The 21132-nt window shown below is 40.4% G+C and overlaps 1 protein-coding gene across 5 annotated transcripts; it reads left to right on the top strand.

Moving 5' to 3' along the window:
• The first annotated feature begins 997 nt into the window (after positions 1-997).
• LOC105700688 lies at positions 998-19188 on the top strand. 5 transcript variants are annotated; one of them, XM_012426785.2, is made up of 14 exons: positions 998-2508; positions 2971-3065; positions 5107-5713; positions 6903-7202; positions 10042-10359; positions 10888-11045; positions 11451-11622; positions 11704-12012; positions 12180-12328; positions 12606-13497; positions 14135-14281; positions 14393-14483; positions 14571-14640; positions 14931-19188. In XM_012426785.2, exons 3-14 carry the CDS (start codon positions 5122-5124, stop codon positions 16323-16325), a joined length of 4593 nt encoding a protein of 1530 aa, XP_012282208.1. In that variant the 5' UTR covers positions 998-2508; positions 2971-3065; positions 5107-5121; the 3' UTR covers positions 16326-19188. The 5 variants fall into 5 exon arrangements, with proteins under 5 accessions (XP_012282208.1, XP_023287475.1, XP_023287476.1 ...); XM_023431707.1 differs by having other exon boundaries at positions 2971-3181; XM_023431708.1 differs by having other exon boundaries at positions 2971-3210.
• Positions 19189-21132: the final 1944 nt, after the last annotated feature.

Here is a 21132-nt window from a genome sequence, read left to right as displayed (position 1 = left end):
ATTCGTTTCGAAAAACGCGTTTTGGTCGAGTGAACTGAATTTTAGTTCACTAAAGTGTTTCGGTTAAATCGTTTTGGTCATTTTAGAAAACATTTTGGGTAAATGTACCAAGGGACTTAAATATTTGGCGTGGTCTACCGCAATATTTGATGTAACCGGCCGAAAGTTATTAATCAATGAATTTTGTCGTGTCAACTGCGTTGTCCAATATTTGTATTCTATGGCTGAATCAACAAAAATTGTATCGATTCGACCGAATATTTTTCTGCGTGTACGGCTTTCTTTCTTAAATGTGTGTCTGTAATAAAGAGAAACGTAATGCGTAAGTGCATTCCCGGAAGAAGCGACGCTGCATGGCAAAAAGGCGGTCACATTATTGGTTCACACTAAAACGATTAACCGTCGACGTGTGATTGACAGTGCGTAAAATGCCATCATTTTTCAATCATTTTCTCGTTACTTATTAAAGAATTCCGTTTTTAAGGCAGACGAAAGCCGTGTAGGCTACAAATCGCGAACATTTAAAAAATTGATGTATAATGAAATGTTTCATTAATTGTTCCCAAGAATTGGTCATATTTTTTTACACCAAATTTGGTGTCCTATAATGATAGTAAAGTAAAAAATTTGGCTTTATTACATGTCAGTAAATTAAAACATATAACATTTTTCCAAATATTTACCAAAGATTACGAAAAGTTATTTATATATTTTTTTTATGTTATTAGGGAATTCTCAGATAAAAATCGTGTTCTTCGGAATGCAGTACACAATTTCCCGGTTTTCATTTCGAGTGCTGCGTTTCTGGTTTTGGAACGCATTTATATTCGAAGAAATTGAAAGTATCGAAGCGTGTTCAGCAGTGCAGCTAAATTGGCGGCAGATTTTAGCACGATGCATTCGAAGGCTGAAAATTTCCTTTACTTGGGAATTTTCCGTTTCCAGCGAACGAAAACTTTTGTAGATCTTTATAATACATCGAGTGATGCAATGCTGCAAGAAGGTACCTTCTCTCACGAATGGACCGTGTCAAAACACTAATTAAATACCGAGTACCGGTGATGCGTTGTCGCGTTGACCCGCGGTAAAAACCCAAAGACACAGTCAATAATCCCAGCAGTTAGCGAACGAAGTTCGCGTACGAGTTTCTGAGTAAAGTTGTCATTAAAATAATGATACGCATCGTCTTTTAAAGCAGACTGGTGGAAAGGATCGGATCCAGCGAGAAACGCGCTCCACCGATATGAGCTTATAACGGTATCGAGGAAGAGCGCGCATTTCTTGGTAACTCGTTAAATCTCAGAAATCTATCAACTACGTGGAAACGTATCTCCGAACAAGATCTTCGTTTACGACAGTCCCAGCTTTTCTGGGGATCGGAATTTCTTTATCCGTCGCGTGATTTGAAAGAACCGCCTCATGGTCGAGAAGATTCGTCTCATCGATGGCCGAGCTAACTCAACCCGAATCGCATTTATGTATCTCATGGCGACGCGACAGGTTTGATAAGTATAATTCATTACATAATAAATAGGGACGAGGTTTTCTACGTATATAATAACGTATAATACGTTTCTAGTTTTCTGCGCGAGCGTAAAGTACACTACGCCCTTCTGTTTCTAAATAGAACATAATGAATCCTATATTTGATCGCGACGCGTCAACTAAACCTCTTCCAAAGAGCTTCATAGCTCTTCTTAACTCCGAGCTTTATCCAGGAAAAGAATCATCCTTCGTATCTCCAGGGAAAGCAGAGATACGAAGAGAAAACTACGGAATGTAAGATTGGATTCTAAACGACATTCAAAACGCCGCCAAGATGGCGGCTTCGATCGCGAGTTCCGCATTCTCCCACGGGGGCGCTCGCGTCGCTCCCAACAACGAATCCTGCGATCCGTTTCCAAGAACGTGACTCTCATCACCGCATCCATGACGTCACTCGTCCCTTGGTTCCGAAGCCCGATAAATGAAAACTCGTTAGAAAAAATCGTCCCCATGATCCACGTATAAATCCAGCCCCTGACGCGCCGATCCCCGGGTAAAAAGTCGATTTCCCGAAGCAGCCCCTCGGGCGTCGAAGTTGCGCGCCGTCCGCCATTTGCAATCCGTCCATGGCCCTCGGGCCGCGCAGTTGGCAGGCCTGTCGATTGATCGCCCGTATTGGCCCGCATTTTACCCAGAATGTACACCACATATCTGTCCCTGGTCTCTCCGGGCGAATGTAAACAGAATTTCTCTCAAATATGATGTGACACGGCCAAATCGTGGGGTGCTCTGGTGCGCGATCAAGGCGAGCGAGACCGGAGGAGCGGGCGAGCGGGCGAGTGGCCGCCGTGTGTTCGCGTCGTGTACCGTGGCAGAGCTGGCCGAGGCTCCGCGCGAGCGAAGCCAGTCGAAGGTGGAACGGGTCCGTCTGCACGAGTCCACCCCGTGGCCGCGTAGTGGAAGAGCCAGTGCGGGTTCCTGGCCGATGGGAGCGCGATGCGGAGCCCGCGGAGGGTGTTAAGGGTGAGTCTCGACGGCCGGGTTGCCGAGGAGTCTCGGGCGCGGGCGTGCCCTCGACCGCGACCGCCCTCGTTCCGGACTTTTATTTTTTACCCAGCGTGTGTTCGCTGTATTTTTCGCTCGCCATGAGGCTCGCGCGTGCCGCTGTGTTCAGTGCGTGTGTGCTACGTGCCCCGCGCGCGTGTGCGTGAGGACGCTCTCCTACCCTGCCCACACACGGGCGCTCGCACGCACACCGAGACTCCTCGAGAGCGTACGCGTTTACTAGCGCTAGCGTTCCCGTGGCATTCATAGAACGCTACCAAGCGACACGGAACGATGCGGAATGCTACGGTACGTACGGCTGGGAACTCTACGTAATGCACGCACACCGCGCGAGGCGCAGTCCACTCGCACGCACGCACATGCGCAACGTGTTTGGACGCCTCTAATGCAATCAAAGGAATTGAGAGGGCTGAGTTGTAGACCGGAGTCCTTGCCTGACCGTGGAGGCCGTTCCCGGGGATGCTGGAGTTACGGGACGATTGACCGGCTAAGATGTGGATCGTTGCACCCTGAGGGTAGGAACGAGACCGTCAAGTTTTGATAAACATTCAAGAAGGGCACTTCGACTACTTCTCACTACGCTCAATTGATATCGCAGGCTGATTGCACATCTTTAAGGGTATTCGATGTGGTGAGGATCGTGCACAGGTTTTAAACTCGGTTAGAGAATATTCAGAAAGTTCTTTCGAAACGATAGAATGTGGGAAGTTTTGATATTTTGAGAAATGTATCACGGCGGAGTGGAGGGGAAAGATGCGATTTGTTTATAATATGGACATTAATGTGTCTTAAGTAACGGGAAAGTCTCGAGAATATATTCCTCGGTTCCTGAATATTGTACTTAGAGAATAGGAATCGGGCTAGCAAGTTTTGATAAACTGATGAGAGAGACGAAGGCTTTTCGATAATTTATAGACTCTACGCAAATGATATGACAGGCAAATTGCACATTTGTTTAGAGAAAACTGAAGAAATGGTATCGAAATGACAGGATTGTGAAGAAATTTCCATATTTTGAGAAAGCGTAATTGCCCGAGATATGTAATATAATATAAATGGGTGAATTATTTGGGAGATGTGCGTTAACGTATCTTGGGTAACAGGGAAGTATCAAGGGGTTTTCTTATTCGCGTTAGACAGGCTTTGACAAAAAGGTGCTCGAAGGAAGTGACATATTTAAAGCATTTGTCATATGCAGAACGCAAACTCTTATACGGTTGTCGAAATATACATAAACCTACTTTAAATGGAATTGGAGCAAAGTCTCGTGCAGAGTCAGTACGTATCGGATCTTTGTTTTCAATGATTCATTTTCTTGCTCAGGAGGTAACTTGCAGAGTTTATGGAACTTTCCTTCGATCTGTCCAGAATGACTCTTGACAAATACTTTGAACAAAATTTTTCCTTGTTTGTAAGTCCAGAGATGACACGATGATAAGAGTCGTTGCACCAGAGGTGTATCATTGAACAAAAAGTGTATCTTCACCGTTTGGAAATTAAATACAAAGATACAATGAAGTAGAGGTATCGTTTAGCTCTTAATACTAGATAATTTAAATTGGAATTGAGGGTAGGGAGAACTAATTCAATTACTAAATTTAAATCCGTAGCTAATCTATATATAGACATGTAGTTAGATGATCAAATGTCACATTGTGGGCTTATTTTTTACACGATATTTTCAAAGAGGAATGAATCTCTATACGTAGGGAGATTTATGTTTAATTCAGTGTTTTATCGGAGATCACTTATTTTAGAGCAATTTCAGGCGTATAATCAAATTGGATGTGAGATTCATGGCGCATACCACAATGACGACTCTCTTGCAAGCGAAAAGAATTTTTGGCAAAGGGTTTGGAATTTTGGATAAAAATCTCGTTCTTCCTGCATACAAACACAAAACGATCCCATGACCAGCTTGTAAACAACAGTTCTAAGACATATTAAATCAGTTAAGAAGTACTTCTCATGAATGTTGTATACAGGAGTATTCGAGTTATATATTAAATAATGTTATTCCGTATCCCTTTTGAATAATTCAACGCGGGTAATCTCTTATCTCAACAAGCTATCTCCTCGATTTTGGTCAGTTCGTTCACTCGTTTTGTATGCATGCCGATCCATAGAATGTACTCGGCATGTATTTTTTGGGTTGTTATCCAAAACGGATTCTAGAAGGTGCGTCGAGCTAACACGTTACTATCGTAATTTCTGATTTCTAAATAAAGTCCTTGGCAGTGAGTAAAATTAAAGTCCTTAAAAACTTAACGTTTTTAAGGACTTTAATTTTACTCACTGCCAAGGCTCACTTAACGGCAAATGATCATTTTCGGAATTTATTTTTTTTTAACAGCTCTGGTTTTTGTAAAAAATAGATGGCACAAACAAAACTCAACATGGCACAAAAGTCTACATCACGGAAACATTCCAATAAGCCTGTTAATTTTGTTTGTACCTCAAACTGGATTCCAGGCTCACGCAGCCAGAAAAATATATTCTTTCTACCCGAAACGGTCCTCTGAGACCAAGACTCACGGATTACTTTAATGTTTACAGTGATGGGAGCAAAGCATGTCACCGACCACAGTGCGACCAAGAGGATCCTCTCGAGAAATGCATACACTCCCAGGAACCGTGTCACTGCACAGCCTATGCAAATCAGCCAACGACTGCGGCATGACTCGACTGCGCGCAGATACGTGCAACTGTTGCAGGAGCTCCGAAGAATGTGGCAGTAACTTAAGGAGGGCAACAAATGCCCCTTTACGTCCAACTAAATGCTCCCTCACCAGGATCGAAGAGGAAACGGTTGACCGTGCATTTCCCACAGCGTGCCATGGCTCCGGTGAACAGGCGTGCTGCAATTGCCGTTGCACCTTCTCCGAGCAGGACGGTTTCTCCAGGCGTAATCGTAAACGCGCGTGGAGTTACGACCCCGACACCTGTCGGAAGAGTCGCTTGAACTTTAGTGACGATTGCACTTGGTCGAGCGGTCCTAAGTTGAGATGCGGTCGGATCGTCAGGGTGCCTGTACTTTGGTGGGCGAACTGCTTAAGGACAAGTCATACGCTGCAGACGGTTCTGATCCTCCTTGTTTATATCGTGTGTACGACGTACGGGGCAGATCCTAACCAGTGTGCGGTGGGCCTGAAAACACCAGGAAGTAAGTTCACGGGACTTAGTTATACATTTGATGCGAACCACCTAAATCTCTGGGAATTTTTTCCATTTTTTATTGCACTTTAATGATTACTAGTAATTGAGTATGTGCAGGGGAAATGAGGAAAACTATTAGAAATCGTTGTTGAAGATTTGGAATGAGAATATGTATCTCATAACGTAATAAAGGTACTGGATTTCTTGCCGTATGAGTTATAGGTGAATGTTCGGCACAAAGTTCTACCTAGTTTGCAATATTTTCGTTCCGCTATTTTATTATGGGAGCAGAACGTGTGATATTGATTTTAAATATTTTTAAAACGTTTATAACGTATTCGGCATAATAGAAGAGAAATATTTTGTGCTACTGGGGAAGTATACAGTTGGAATATAATTGCTGGCACTGTAAGACCTATACGCCAACTCTATGCTACCCTTTGCAGTACCACCGTGGACCAAGATTATAAATAAAACATACGTCGTGTACCTTATTTTGGAATTCTAGTGTCGAGCTAAATGCATATATCTATATTTAATGTACTAGGATGTACAGTCTCTGCCGAGAGTTACCAAAAATTTGGTATGCTTACTGTAAAGCGCACACTATAAGATACGTTTGATATAAGTGGCATACCGAATGCATTTATCAACGTTTTATACAGAAGGATATAAGTGGTGCTGAAAGTTATTTAGAAATTTGCAGTTTATAAGATTGATAGAGGGGCTGATTTCAGGCTAAATGATAAGATAAACCGCGGATGTTTACGAGTTTACTCTGTCAAGGTTACTACTTTTGATTTTGATCTAACAAAATTTGAAGTTTTAAGGGGAAAGATTAGTTGCCTTTGTAGATATATATTATATGCAGGAAAGTTGTGTGCGAGTGTTTCAAATGTACAGGGTTAAACAAGATTTTAAGCCTTTGTATGCTGTTATCTAAAAAATCTGCGCGCTATTGTTTTTCGAAGAATACGAATTTTCAATCGTATACTTTTTATTAAGTTGCCCCGTATCTGAATATTGTAGAGGTTTATCTTATTTAAAATTTTCTAATTCTGTTATTTTGGATCCTAAAACATGTATCCACTGTTTGTTTAGTAATACACAATTGGCCGTCATCGATTAATTCTTAGAGTAGTGAATATTATTTTTGTTGAATATTTTGTAATAGTTTCTTTTGAACTCTTTTGTAGAAACTTGGCCACAAGGCGACATTGTTCTCGAACATGGCCAGCCTCTTCGAATCCTATGCATGCTCAACAAGACCTTCATAGAGACGAATTTCCCTGGAAAGAATGCCTCGGATCTTGTATTCTTCCGGAATAAAAAGGAAATGGAGCCGGAATATATTTCCATAATAAACGAGACGACCATCGCCCTTTACGTCGAGAAACCACCGCCTGCCGAGGACATGTATTACTGCAAGTTGAGGATGAACAACGGGCACAACAAGCAACACGAAGCCGTTTGTTTAAACAAAGTCGTGATTGGCTGTAAGTGTTACCATTTTTTATGCTAATGTGCTGAGAAAAAAAAAAATTCGTCGGTACTCCAAGTATCCAGTTTACAAGTAAAGGTGTACCTGCAATTTATTGTCGGTGTTTCATGTGTCGATAATTCCAACTGAAGTATTGTCAGGGACTTCCGGGAAACAATGATTTACCCGATAAAGTGAAACAGCAATTTCTAGCATACATGCGATTTAAAAAATATTCCATAAAATTCTCATGGTTACGGTTAATTATTTGGGGGTTATACGTAAAATATTAATAATGAAACTCCGGATTGAAGTTTGAAGAACTCGTGTAAAACCTCTTCAATTTTAAATGTTGGTATGCTAATGTGTATTTCAAGGGAAAAGAAAACATTTTTTTGTTGTATAAAAATTCTGCACTTGTTCGAAGTTGTACATAACTTCTGTCAGGATGTACTTCCAGCGTAAGACCCACATTGGAAGTACAAGTCATAATTATGAAACAAACGTAGGAATGCTTATCGCAAACTGCCCTCCACGTAATTGGAGCCGCCATTTGCCATGTCACTATTCTTCCAGGAAGGAGGAAAACGTAATGGCAATTGTTTATTAAGATGTTATGAATAAGTGGGACGGCTCTCGGTATGTTCCGTAGAACGAGAATGCGTATCTGACCCGTTATGAAATTATCATTTCACTAGAGAAGTGACTTTCCTTTAGAAAAGCACGTCACTGTCGCTATCCTTATCAGTGTTGGGTCAAAAGGTGTACTTGCATGACAAGACTCTCCATTCATTCGTACTTCCCGGCGGAATTGTGTGATTGGCACTTGTTATTTACGTATCGCAATACAGAAGCTGCCACATCTGAGCGTCCTTTCAAACCGTACAGTCGCCTAAGAGTTTATCAAGGTTTATGACGTCCATTTAAATTTCTAGAACCTCGGAGCTAGCTTGAACTACCAAATCTAGTTGCCTTTGTTTTTATCACTCGGAATAAATAAGCCTTCACAAGTAAATTAAGGGACATTGTACACCTAGAAGACTCAAAAATGGGACTTTCAGACATTGCTTTCTTCGTCTTTATAATAGTTATTGCACAGTATCCACCTATTCGGTGCATCCAGTTTGAAGAAAAGTTTTATAAATATTTTTACGTTTTATACATATGTAGAATGACCAATTTATATCACCTTAACATAACAAAAAACCATGTTATTTAAGGGGATTTGACCAGCCTTGTGATATTTCGGAGTACTGATTGCTTCGAGAAAAAAAGCATACCACAGAATTTCATAAACACTCATGGAAATGTATAGTTTAGTTTTATGTATACAGCATCCGTTATGTTTAAATATAAAATGGGATTATCGTGTCTCCGTAGAATTGAAGCCAGTGGCTGTTTAAATATGTAGTGTATGTTTCAAAATTTAGTCGAAATTCTGGAAAATTTAATCTCAACCCTCCTTGGAAGTTACATAGAATAACATGCCTATCTTATGAATCGTTACTGTCTACGGTGCAAATTCCGACTTTCAACGTGGTACGTCCAAAAATAAATTCAGGGAGCGAAACTTGATATGAATCCGGGTAACTGACCTTTCTGGTAGTTCTAGTAGTCAACGTTAAAGTTAGATACCACGCGATATAATAAGATTATTATACTGCCTCGAGAATAATGTATGTCTGAAAATTGTACTTAAGTCGAGTAACATGGCGATTAGAATTGTTTAGCGGGATCTCGAGGCTTGGCTTAATTTTTCTTTATATAAATCAATACATGACTGACAAAAAAAAATTACACGGGGTGGTATATTTCACTGTACAGCCGTGCAAATAACCGTTAATGTACTTTCTTTTTGATCTTCTGAGAATTAGCCACCCTCCGTACTTTGCGGCACTTTGCTGTCTTCATTTCCAAGTACCTACTAATGAGCTTTACAGTCCGCAACCTAAAATAAATTCCCTTAACTCTTTTTCTCCCCTCGTGTCTTCAAATTAGCTGTTCCATTTAATTAGCGGTGGTTTAATATCCGATTTTCTCTAATGCTTCATTCGTGTCGATATTATAGGGGGGTACCTATTAGGTTGAGAAATAAGTTCCCACCGTTTTAATTACGTTACGTATAGCAAAGCAATGCAGGTAGACGATCGTTTACTGATTTTCAGTTTATGTTTTTAGAGATTATTTCGGTAATGTTATTAACATAATCAAAGTTTTTTGTAAATTATTCCGTATCATGATTGTTAATCACCCCAAACCTGTTTCAAGATGGAAGACTCTCAGCGGGCCAATAAAGCACCCTAATAACCACTAAAATGTTTATAGTCCTATTGGGGAGATCCGGGCTTTAAAACATATTGTCTTATTCGGTGTTATGAAAGTGCTAGTCAGAAGTAAAATCATAAAAATTCCAATGTCTTCTCGTAAGTGCTGTAGAAATGCGCATTGCTATACAGGAATGGCGAGGTAGTTTTACAACATGTATAATTCATTTAAGTACTTGGTCGGTATGTTTTCGAGGAATGAATTAAAAACTTCAGAGTAAATACCCAACTATCCTGAAGGCGAGTTTACCGGAGATTAATGTGCATATGGAATATTTTTTATATCAAGTCACACACTGTAATGTCGACTATAGTGCTTTTGTATCGAAAATAATGTTTGTTGAATTTAGTAAAGCGACTGAAGTAACATAAAGCACTCGCTTCTTTGATAATGTGTAACTAGGATTGCGGCGTAATTAATTTTTTTTTTTAATTTATGAGAAGGTACATAATATATACTTATGATATTGGAAACTTGAAGTGCTTATGGAATATATGTTCTCTCTTGCTAATTTTCTCATTTATTTACAGTTAAACCTCGTGAGCCTCAGAACTTCAGCTGCGTCTCTCACAACTGGGAGAATATGATTTGTTCTTGGGATCCTGTACAAAATTACGTCACAACGAGATTTACCTTAGTATTCAAATTGCCAGGCAGAGCAGGGGGTCGGAAATTGTATCCATGCCCGAAAGAGAATCAAAGACCTCTTCCACCTAACACTTGTCTGTGGGACACGTCCACAAATCCAATTTACAGGCAACCATACGAATACTATACGTTCATATTGAACGTGGAAAATGTGTTAGGAAATATCAGCGTTTCGTATAAAATACACCACTTTGCACATGGTTAGTAACATGTACAAGTTAAAGTCAAAGGGGAAGAACACACTGTCATATTCTTATACATTTTTAACCTTAATATTTTTCTTAATTTCGAGTCAGAAGTGTGTATTAATGCTTATTTAAGAAAGAAACAGTTCAATTTAAGGAAACTAGCAAACCGTTTCATTAGTTAAAATTGGACCGCATGTAACGTTAAGTACGAGAATTCAGTTAATGGCTGAAAGAATATTATTTGCGTATTTTTTGCGGAATAGAATTTTAAGCTTTCCAATCAAATTTAAAATGTAGCTCTGACTTTACCGAGGGTAATTTCAATCACTAAACAGATTTACTGCACGAATAATATCTCCGTTTTACAAGATCCATTATTTTAAATATTTTTTAGAAATCTAATGAATTTTTAATTTGAAATACTTAGTCTTCCCTTTGTATTTGGCTGTGAAATGAATCATCCATTCCGTATTGTGATTAGAAATGTTTTAGTATATTTTACTATTTGCATGGAAGTAACACTTTTCATTTAATTTATAGTAATTCCTGCTAAGCCCGCCAACTTGTCAGTAGTTAATAAAACATCGGATAGTGCATTGTTGCATTGGAGCATTCCATTTCCAATGCAGAATTTTCCTCCTGGTTTGCATCACAGAGTCACGTATCAAAATCAGTGGGATCATCAAAAAACTTGGCAGGTACGATCAACTGTGCACATTATTAAACATATAACAGAAAAAAATGCATGTAGATGATATTCACGCGATATATGAGATATAGTGGATCATAGAACAAGTATAAACTGTTACACCACGGTAACAAGTGAAAAACAGAATCTCAATAAAAAACACAAATCTATAATTAGCACTGAAACCGATATAATGAGATATACTATTATCTATGTCGGAACATTTGTACTGATTTGATGAAAGCAGTTTACTTCGAATTGTGTATCACGCTTCCTCAGGAAGGAAATTATTCTGCGGAAGAGATTAATAAAAATATCTGCTCTTCCGCCTGTACTTTTCATAACTTCTGTTTGATTTATTGCTTCTCTTATTGAGGAAAGTTATGATATATTAATGGCTTCCTTTTATTTTCAGATAATCAACATTACTAATGACATTCACATGCATAAGAGATACTTTAATCTTACTAATTTAAAATATGCTAATACCGTTTACGATGTTAGAGTCTTTATGAAGAGTGCTCTAGCTATCGGGGAAGACAAGTGGAGCCAATTCAGTGACGTTACATTTAGAACTCCACCGAGACGTAAGTTATAGTGTATTTTTAGTGCCAATATATTTAACGGTGTTATTTAAATTAAAAAAATTCTTCTGGAATTGTTCACAGTGCCAGGTCTTCCACCAAAAACAGATATCGGAAGTTTTGAGATTACAGAAAACAGCGCAAACCGAGACGTCTATGTATATTGGCAAGCTATTCCACCGTATCAGGAAAACGGTGATAATTTTAAATATCAAATCGCCCACGTCGAGGAGAATGGCCGAAAATTATTGTTATTCCCCAACGAAACTACGAGAACTTATGCCAAGTTCAAGGGAATCAGTTTCAACAGTTTTCGCTTTGAGATTGTCTCTACCAACGTTGTTGGTTCGAACAAGGAGCGAGCTAAAATTTTCGTTCCTAGCCAATTGGAGAGTAAGTTGTTTTCTGTGTATTTATTAAGTACAAAATAATTAAAATTTTAACAGATGGGTGATACCAAACAACCTTAATGGGTATTTCTGAATAGGGGAAGATCATGCCTAATATATCATCTTTGAAGATTTTCGCGGTCACTTCTACATATTTAAATCTTTTTTCAGTTCCTCACGAACCAGTGGCTTTCACAAAAATCGCATTCGAGGGCGGCGTTTACGAGTTATCGTGGAAACAACCACTGGGAGATACAGAAATTACAAATTACACGATCTTTTGGTGCGACAACGAACGCGATCGTCCATATCAGTGTACAGTACGTGTCACGTAATCAGCCATTTCTTAAACCTAATACTAATTACTAGCACAGTAGAAAACCTAATTACGGCTTAGTGGAGCATAAACTATTCGTGCTAAACTATTTCTAACTATTATTAAAAATTATTCAATGGCCTCTAGGGACGTTGATTACATTTTAAGCTGAAAAGTAAATCGTACTACTATATAAATTTTCTATTCTCTAACTTTTCATGGATCTGATTGCATTTAATATCGTTTACGAGTAAATTGAAATGAATTTTTTTAATCTGCAGGGCTACCTCGACTGGGTGCACGTTTCGAGGAACACAACAATTTACAATATGACCGTACCAGACCCAAAGAAGGTGTATCAATTTGCGATCTCAGCCAACACAAAACGGGCGAGCAGCGGTATGGTGTGGGCTTCGTGTACAGTGATTCATAATAAGGTGGTAGGCAAGATGAAGTCCGTATGGATAAATCGAATCGGTTCAGACTTCATCGAAGTCGGTTGGAAGCTCGACTGTTCCGATCGCATTGGCATCGTCGAGGGCTTCAACATTTACTACTGCCCCATTGTTTCGCCGTACAATTTAAATTGTAAAGGGCCTAAATTGAATACCACCATCAAGGCAGATCCGCACACCATACACGGTGTCGTGAATGGTCTAAAGCCGTACACCACGTACATGTTGGCTGTTGCGGTTTTAACGAAGACGGGCGAAGGTCTTCACAGCGATCCACTTTACAATACGACTTTGGAAGCCGCGCCTACGACGCCTCCTCAAGACGTCGAGGTGACAAACGTCACCAATTCCACGATGTTTGTCATGTGGAAACCACCAGAAGCGATGAATGGTGTTTTGCGCTACTACGAGGTTTATTACAATTCGTATTCGCAGAAGGTCGAAGAAACGAATCACGTCGAATTGAAGGATCTCGTGGCGCACAAGAATTATAGCATTAGGGTTTCTGCCTGTACGGTTTCGTGCAGCGTCAAATCGCCAGCTATCTTTAAGGTCACCGACATTGGAACGCCAGGGAAGATCAACATCCCTAACGTCCGTTTCATAAACTCCAGCCAGGTTGTGGTACTGTGGAATAAACCGCAAAATACAGCAGGTCATTTGGATTACTATCAGATATCGTCCAGTGATGGCGAGATTCAAAACAGCACAAAGACTGGTAAGCAGATTAAAACAAATACGGATCGAATACTGAACTGATACGTGTGAATCGACCTTTGTACTCTTCTTATATTGGGTGGTCCAGCAACTATTAGCACCTTTCATGTCTTCGAGTTTATGGGGATTGGAAATAAAAGGTGACGAATAAAAGTTACACGGCACAGATGGCGCTATAATGTAGAGTTAACGATATCTCTAATGGAGTTGCTTCCAAGATAGGAAGCCCATTTTTGTTTTTTCACAAAATACTGGATTTTTATAATCCACTATCTGATAGCGTCTCTCGAGGCGAGTACTATCACTATGAGATCTAAAGTCATTACAATTGCTTCCATTTGCAAGCGATGTTCGTCGGTATCAATGCTTTGTCTAAGTCATTCAAGAACACACTAAAATACGGTAATGTTCATGGACATCTAGTATTAAATTTCCGACAAAGATATTAACGCCATATAATGGTCCCATCTATATTCTCTTTTTTGACTTAGCAAAATTTAAAGATATCAAAGATGTTAATAGTTGCTGGACCATCCGGTATATTGTACAAACCAAAATACGTAAAATGTTGTTCCTCTTAGTCTGTATCCTCATTTTACATTCTTAATGTCAAGAAACATTGGATTGTTTAATTGCAGAGGCTCAACTCCCTATTCCTGATTGTAAGACGGTGGGTCGCGAAAGGCTGTACCAGTTTCGAGTAAGAGCAGTCAATGTTGCTCCTGACAGCACTCACCTGAAGGGACCTTGGTCCGATCCTGGTGAAGGCAACTGTTACAGCGATGGTGAGTTTTTTCATGAATGACGTTTAAGGAAAGATTCCTTTCAGTCCTTTATTCATCCTCCGTTTGGTTTCTTTAATTGAATCTATAGATGTATTCTTTTAATGCCAATAGGACCTTCGTTCAGAGTTTGGATCATCATATGGGTTATCGGAAGCTTCAGCGGGGTGGCTTTTCTCCTTTGTTTGGCGTACACATCTAAGCGGTAAGTCATCGTTTGTATCAACAAACGTCAATATTCCTCATCTACTTATTTATCATTTGCTATTTATTGCACATTTAACATTTACAGAATGTGGCTGAAATGTAAGGCTATGCAAGATGTCGAGGTGAAGTTACCTCCTGGACTTGCTCCAAACATGGTACGTTGACATCTTAGTAACTCATCAAACACGGTTACGTTACAATAATATAACCGTTACATAACGTTTGTAACACGTAACGTAACATACATATAATATACAAGTAAGATTTGTATAACTATTTCTTACGCAGTTATATAACAATGTTATAGAACGAATAATGTAACGTATACATAACATATCGGTAACATGTTGCATGTTATGTTAAAATTACATGATCCACCTCTGATGCAAGATCTTTTCAATCTTAACAGTATCGCATAATTGATGCCAATTTTCAATAATTGCAGAAATTGCTGCAAAAGGTTGGAGAGCAACATTCCCGGCAATTGTCAGCGGATTCTAGCGGATGTTCCAGTGGCCAAGAATCGGTGACTTCTTCTTTAACGTCGGATTCCCACGTGTCAACGGACAGTGGTGCAGATGTGGATCCAGTCTCGGTATCCCCTAACAAGCTCCTCGAGTCTACTCCGACCTGGGAATCGTCGAGTCTTCGGCAGCGAAACGTCGGTACGACCCGTCCAGGTGGTACCACGGATTCGGCTCGATGGGATCCGTATGTAAAAGTCGCAAAAACCACGGAAACCGCTCTTGGCGACACGCTATCTCTAGCCCGGTCTACTCCAAACCTGACGGACAGTACAGGGTACACGACGTCGCAACAAACGTGGTCATCTACGGGGTACATCAGTATGCCATCTTCGGAAGAGTTGTCCAGTAACCCAAGTCCAGTTCCAAAGGATACAACAAATGTAGGAGGCTACAGCGTAGTCGGCAGGGTACCCAAGCCAATTCGGTCGAAGTCCGAGGAGGACTCCGAGCTGACCAGCAACGTGACCAGCAATTTAATTTCGATTAAACCCGAGACAAAGCTTGCCAATCCGTACGTCAGTCTGGCATCTCTGGAGCAGAGACCGAAAGAGAGAAAGGTTCTAGATTCTCTGCAGGACCTCGACGACCTGGCCTTCGTCGAGTCGAGTACAAAGTCTACCCTGGACGACCTTGCTCCATTCTCCATCTCGGACAAGATCTCCAAACCCTATGTTCAAACTGGACTCAGGAAACCGTTTTCCACGTGCGCCGTGGTGGATCCAGGGAAATGCGGAGTCCTGAAAGCGTCCCTTGCCTCGACCTCTCTTACAGACTCGAAGGGGAAACCGTTCGTTTCCACGTTTTCCAACCAAATGGGAAAATTAGAGCCACCTACGGACTTCACCTCGAAACCGTACGTGCCCGTGACTTCGTCATCGGGGCTCCAGGATGTGCAGAAACCTTATGTTCCCGTTGGAACTGGCTCCGACAGCTCGACGAAGCCGTACGTTTTGGCCACCTCGGTGTTCCAGATGCTCCAACAGCAGAGGGAAAAGTCTGAGTCCTCTTCGGACGTCGAGGAGAACGAAATCGAGGAGGTCTCGCCTGCAAACTATCCCTTCTGCTGGCAGCACGAGGAGGCCGATCAAGGTGGGAAACCTGAAGAGAAACCTGTGGGTCTGAGCGCGAAACAGACCGCGGGGTACATCACCATTGCTGATAATCCAAAGTTGGAGCCTCAGGGTGCGACCAACACGACCACCTCCCCTTACGTACAACACCAACGGTTCGAGAAACCGATTCAGCAAGAAAGTGCTGCCCCGTCGGACGAGCAATACAGCAAGGTCGCGGTTGTACCGAGCACTATGAAATGAGGAACCGAGTCTCGGCGCCGAGGGGACTCGTTGAAACGTATCTGTCGAGTACGATTCGCGGATTGACGATCGCCTTCCTGAACTCACGTTTCGGGATCGGCGATGGGACGGGCTCGGTGTTATTCTAGGACTTGTCTAGGATAAAGAGCCTGACGGTGCAATATGGGGGATTCATGGTCACCAGTGTATTGTATTTTGGAGGCCTCGAAGCCCCGAAACCGCGCGCGATCGTCGCCCGATCCCAGTGTCCAGAGATGACTTTGAATCGCTATCGTTAGAACTGGGTAAGATCTCTTAAAACGGTCATTAGGTGATATCGAGTCTGTTGGAGATTCACAACAATATTTGCGTTTGAAGTTCACGGTAACAGGACTTTGAATCGCTGTCGTTAGAACCGAGGAAGATCCCTTCAAACGGTCATTAGATGATGTCGAGTCTGTTGTGGATTCACAACGATATGCACTTGAAGCTCGCGAGAATAGGACTTTAAATTGCTGTCGTTAGAACCGGATAAGATCTCCTCAAATGGCCATTACGGTGATATCGAGTCTGTTCACAACAATGTGCACTTGAAGTTCACGATAATAGGACTTTAAATTGCTGTCGTTAAAACAGGATAAGTTCCCTTCAAATGGTCATTACGGTGATGTCGAGTCTGTTGGGGATTTGCAACAATATGCATTAGACAAAACGACAAATTGTGATATGCCAGTGTTTTTAAAGAGGTACGCTCGTTTTTAACACCTCACCGTTATTGCCGATCTGGGAAAGCATGAGATAGATGATCCGAGCCACGAAGGAATCCCTCGATGTCGAATTTTGTGAAGTTGTGAATTCCCATTAGCCATTCTTTGGGTCCGACAAAGAAGGAGGACGATTGCCGAAATTGTATTTGCGACTCCCTGGAGTCATCAAATCTTGAGCGATCATCTCGCACCAGGATCCAAAGATGGCTTTGAATCGTCGTTCCTAAAAACGGGCAAGATCTTCCTACAACCTACGATTAATGTTACTCGAGTAAACGTTTACCGTCTATTAAGAATTTCTTTGCCTGGGTAATTTTCATTCAATTCGTATACACGATAATCTTGCCGCATGGTGCATGACGCACTAAATATCATGTGATTATGTAACGCTGCAATTGTGATGGCAACGTCATTGTCATTATCAAACCCTCTTTTTTCCTGCCGCGCCTAATACCAAATACGTACACGTCGAGCACTGATTGGATGCAGTAAGAACGTAAGGATTCACATCCCGGCATGAATCTGCATATTTAGACACGGACTTCGAATCTCTTATCTGAAACGTCTTCCGCAGAAACTTTAGAGACCGAGAAATCGAGCTCCGTCTACGTATTTTCTTTTGCATCCAATTTTCTTATCAGCACAGGCAAGTGATGGAAATTTTCCATCACTTCGTCTATCTGGGATTTTACCGAGGAATGACGATTCGACGGGGAAATTTTGGCTGTTTGAAGTTAAAGGCATGCGACTTTGTGTATTCCGAACAGACTGCGTACCGTTTGAAAGTGTTCATTGTTATCTTGGCCTGATTGAAAGTGACCTCTCACGACAGGGATCGGAACGCGAGTACGATGGTATCGTACAGGTGCGATGATTAATTTATACCTTGACTCATTGGGCACAACAGGTGCCATTTGTCATCACTCGCGGGAACTCTGTGTACAAAGCGAAATCACTTTTGTATCATACGTGTGGAATAATGATAGCGCAAGAAAGTGACGTAGAGAGGACGTATTAGCGACGTCGTAGCCATAACTCTTAGCTTGTAAGTAAATTAAGTGGCCGCACACCCATCGACAGGCGGCTCGTTGCCGTCGAAACGATTCGTTTATTTTAAGTAGAGTACCTAGCCGCAGTACGTTTCAAATTAACTTCATTGTACAGCGAATCGTCGTTTCATCTCACTCAATCGGCTCGTCCGCCTAGCTTTCCGAAATTCAACGTAGAATTCCTGTTTAAGATCAGATATTAATCGACAGATCCGTTGCGTTTGAGAGAAGGTCTTCTTCGTAATGAGCCATAAATCCATACAAAACAAGCGAAATGTTGTACACTTTTGTTAAACTTGCGTTTAGCCGGTCTCTGATCGCTTCGCGTAATTTCTGTTGAGCTTTGTAGGTAATTTTAAACAGGCTAGCTCACCTGAATCTTGGGACCTCAATGAAATTGTACAGGCTGAGTAGGGGTTTATGAATTTTGTAATTTAATATTTATACGGATTAATGTGTTCTCAAAGCAACCGAGAGGATTTGAAAATGTCGATCGCAAGTTTCGAGGCTTGCATTCGTTTGGGTTTTCCACTTTCCATCTGTCTGGGCAATTTTATGAAATTCTGAACTTCCAGCTCGGATACGATTCTTTACGAGATTTTTTGTGAACAAGTGTCTACTGTGGAAAATGCATTTCGGTACTTTAACGGGGATCTTGAAATGTAAAGACTAGTTTGTTGCATCAAGATTAACGTTACCGGGGATATAATAATTTTAAATTGATCTGGACTAATCTAAGCTCTCGAAAAGCTGCATACACAAATTACAGGGTTTTAGAGTTTATACATCGGATGTGCGGAAATTTGTACAGCTGAGAAACAATATTTTTCATAATAATTGTTATAATATTGTGAGCATCATCGTAAATATTTAACGATAACTTAGTTCCGAGAGAATATCCGATGACATTTTTTGTGAAATGTTTTTACACTGTTAAAAATAAGTATATTCAATTTAATGCAATGTGATGAACGGAATTATTTTATACACGTATATGTTAACTCTCAGAGACTTCAAAGTTTAAGAACGGCTTCGGAATCATGCAATAAAAGTTGAGAAATTCAGAGATATTTTATGACATTTTTTAATCGGAGTCTTTGACATTTTACGAATACCTGGATGGAACATTCGCTTTCTACGCACTGTATCAAATTTAATAAATATTTTTAACAGTGTGCGTGAAAGGTAAAGCGGACGATTCGATCGATAAATAAATATAGTTTCGTATGCCAATTTGCGCCGTAAATATTTAATGTTACCACCGTTTGGTCGATATTTTATTGCATCAAATTCTCCAAATTTTACCTGTCTATAATCTAATGTCAAGGCTTGATTAATACTCGTAAGACAGAAAATTAATTACTCCCGTCTACCATCGATTTTAATGTTTCAAATCTTTTAGTGTTCGAGATGCGAAGTCAGACAACATTATTGCTCAATTAGCGCTGCCAAATTGATTTTTTCATTTCCCTTTACTGTAGATAACAGTTTGACTTCATATTAATTGCACAGGACCATTGATAATCACACTAATGGCCAGTGATTAAACATCGTAAAAGATTTGGATAATTGATTCTTTAATTTTGTCGACAGATTTTCTGCGTCTATGGATTAACCACCCTGGGGGTAATTAATAATAATTGTATATTGAGAAAATCGAAATTTCCGGTGTGGTGCAATAGATTGTCGACCGTGGTAACGATGCCGAAATATTTTTTATTTAAAATTAAAAAAAAAGACCTGAACGAACAATTCAATCGGTCAGCAGAACTTGAGCAAAATATTGTTTGGATATTTGCCATATACATGTGTTTTGAGCCGATAGCAAGAACAAATACAGAACACATGTACGCATAATATTTTAAGCTAGTCATTGAGAGGATACATGAGTGTACGCGGCAGGCCTTTTTCATGCACCCCTTTTAATACATTGTATACTTCTCTTAAAAGCCTAAGAAATGCACGCCTTACATCGACATAACGGATCCGTAAGAGCACATAACATCATGTATATCAAAGTTGTACAACACTGTTATTTTTATACTTAACGTTGACATAACAGTGAAATAAGTGTGGCGAGTCATGATGCGTTAATGTACAATTTACGGTATTATTAATCGATGTAACAGGTGCATTTGTTAGGTGGACGATTGCCTACGGCCCCTTTTTTCGTATACCGTTAAACATAACTGCTAATATATTCAATTGAAAATCATTATTTCGAATGTCACGCATGCGTTCGTCAACACTGTAACTTTCATTATAATTCGTCTCGGCGATGATTTTTTTTAATTTGCGATCATCTCTGTTGCGACGCTTCATTATTATGGCGTCCATTTTATGAGTCCTTCCGTTATGCTTATTTCATTCTGGCCATTTTTACAAACATTAGTGTACCAATATTTCACGTAAACCGTTCTGGGACCCAATTATCGAGTACATACGGATTTGAATTGCAATGAATAGATTCGCATGAAAAAGTTTGCATTCTTGCGAAGTCGCGTCGTTGGTTATCATTTGAATGTTGTGTTAGAAATTGTCAATTTCACGTGCGAAGGTTGATCGTATGAACTCGAGAATCGAGTTCCTGTTACGTGTTACGATTTGTTTTTTCATGAAAGTCTTGCTCGGAAGTCGAATTATTTTTTTTTTTTTTCAATTATCGATGCGACCGTACTCGGTTCATGTTCACTTTATGAAACAACGGCTCGTGGCAAGGGGAACGCTTCGTTCGTGTCGAGAAATTTTGTTAAAAGTACTCTTTTTATTCATATTCGAAATCGCGTGCCTTGTAAAAGGGAATCGAATACTTAGCAATAGAATTTATTCGTGTCGCAGGTTTTTATACTAATGGAATCGCTGTACTGCTGCTTAAATTTTACATTCAGACTTTTTACAAGAGCAAATGAATCGCAATTTATTTCGGTAAATTCCAACAATTTCCACATAATTTTTAGCGTTAAAATCCATGATTTCTTGAATGAACACCCCCTCGTGGAGATCAGTTAAAAC

Source organism: Orussus abietinus, unplaced genomic scaffold (assembly GCF_000612105.2).
Source record: "Orussus abietinus isolate OABI.00-Male unplaced genomic scaffold, Oabi_2.0 scaffold139, whole genome shotgun sequence".
Classification (NCBI taxonomy): domain Eukaryota; kingdom Metazoa; phylum Arthropoda; class Insecta; order Hymenoptera; family Orussidae; genus Orussus; species Orussus abietinus.
This window is presented reverse-complemented; position numbering and strand designations above follow the sequence as displayed.

Coding starts and splice junctions, on each gene's coding strand:
- LOC105700688 (XM_012426782.2), top strand. CDS start 5,122: ATGTCACCGACCACAGTGCGACCAAGAGGATCCTCTCGAGAAATGCAT. Junction 7,203..10,041: donor AAACAAAGTCGTGATTGGCT/GTAAGTGTTACC, acceptor ATTTATTTACAG/TTAAACCTCGTGAGCCTCAG. Junction 12,013..12,179: donor CGTTCCTAGCCAATTGGAGA/GTAAGTTGTTTT, acceptor ATCTTTTTTCAG/TTCCTCACGAACCAGTGGCT.